Source organism: Cicer arietinum, chromosome 5, assembly GCF_000331145.2.
Source record: "Cicer arietinum cultivar CDC Frontier isolate Library 1 chromosome 5, Cicar.CDCFrontier_v2.0, whole genome shotgun sequence".
In the NCBI taxonomy this organism is placed as follows: domain Eukaryota; kingdom Viridiplantae; phylum Streptophyta; class Magnoliopsida; order Fabales; family Fabaceae; genus Cicer; species Cicer arietinum.
The window spans coordinates 47,774,081-47,775,621 of NC_021164.2; the positions used below are offsets into that span (position 1 = coordinate 47,774,081).

General features: G+C 35.4%; 1 protein-coding gene across 1 annotated transcript; it reads left to right on the forward strand.

The window, feature by feature from the left end:
- The first annotated feature begins 565 nt into the window (after positions 1-565).
- Positions 566-1,000, forward strand: LOC113786668 (uncharacterized mitochondrial protein AtMg00820-like). The gene has a single exon (XM_027334691.1). It carries the CDS (start codon positions 566-568, stop codon positions 998-1,000), a length of 435 nt encoding a protein of 144 aa, XP_027190492.1.
- The last annotated feature ends 541 nt before the right edge of the window (positions 1,001-1,541 follow it).

The window sequence follows — 1,541 nt, forward strand, 5'->3', positions numbered from 1 at the left end:
AAAAAATAATTTTTTGTGTTAAATAATAGAATTTTTTTTTCTTTCTGAAACAAACAAACTCATTATTATCTCTTAAACAAATATGGAATGACTACTGAGTGATTGATTAATTGAACGACTATCAAATATGGAATCGCTACCGAATATGGAACGACTACTGAATATGGAATGCTCACTAAATGATTGTCTAATTGATAGAATTTAAAATAGGAAATAATATTATTAATATAATAATAATAATAATAATAATAATAATAATACTAATAATAATAATAATAATAATAATAATAATAATAAAAAATATTAATAAATAATAAAATATATATAGGCCGGCCTGTTAGGCCTAATAGGCTTTTTTTTTATAAGTCTGACCTATTTAAATAAATAGGCTTTAAAAAAAGCATGAGCCTAGCCTTTTTATTAAATAGGCCATGCCAGGCCAGGCCATAAGTAGGTCAGGCCATAGGCCCCTGACAGACGACCTAGCCTATTCCCATCCCTACCAGCAGCCTATGCACTCAGGCTTGACAATTCCGTCCAAATTCTTACTCAAAATACACATCTTATGCAACCAAGAGCTAAAAATGGAATTGTTAAGCCCAAACTGCATCCCACTCTATTTCTCACACACCTGGAATCTGCCACTATTCAGCAGGTGCTTGCTGCCCCACAGTGGCTGGTAGCAATAAAAATTGAGTATGCTACACATTTTCAAAACAATACTTGGTCCCTAGTCCCTCCACCACCTAGTGGTAAACCTATAGGGTGTAATTGGGTGTTTAGAATGAAAGAGAACCCTGATGGATCAATTGATAAGTATAAGGCACGCCTTGTGGCAAAAGGATTTCATCAACAGGCTGGTTCCGACTTCATTACAACATTCACTCCAGTGGTCAAACCGGTCACGGTGCACACTGTGCTAACTATTGCAATGCCCAACAATTGGCATATTCATCATATTGATGTCAACAATGCCTTTTTAAATGGTGTTTTAGAATAAGAAGTTTACATGGTGAAACCCCTAGGTTTTGAGGTTCAAGAGAAAAGCCAAGTATATAAGTTCAACAAAGCCTTGTATGGACTAAAACATGCCCCAAGGGACTGGTTTGACATACTTAGAAGAGCCCTCATTCAGTATGGCTTCACTGCCAGCAAATGCGACCACATCCTCTTCATTATATATTCCACCTCATTTACATTAATGGCTCTTGTTTACGATGATGATATTATTCTTAATGGGAGTTCACTAAATCAAATTCAACATCTTATTAAGAAGTTGAACTCTGAATTTGTACTTAAAACAACTAGGAAATTTGGACTATTTCCTTGGAATTGAGGTGACTCACTTATCTAATGGCTCTTTACTTCTTTCTCAATCCAAATATATATGTGACTTACTGGCCAAGGTACATATGAGGAATGCAAAGGGGATGTCCAAGTTTGGTTATGTCCTGTTGCAAGATCTGAGTTATTTTCACTCTATTTTGGGAGCCTTGCAGTATGCAACCCTCACCAGACAATACTTTTCTCTATCAATAAAG

Bases quoted from the DNA above. Each gene is read 5' to 3' on its own strand.
- LOC113786668 (XM_027334691.1), top strand. From the start codon at position 566: ATGCAACCAAGAGCTAAAAATGGAATTGTTAAGCCCAAACTGCATCCC.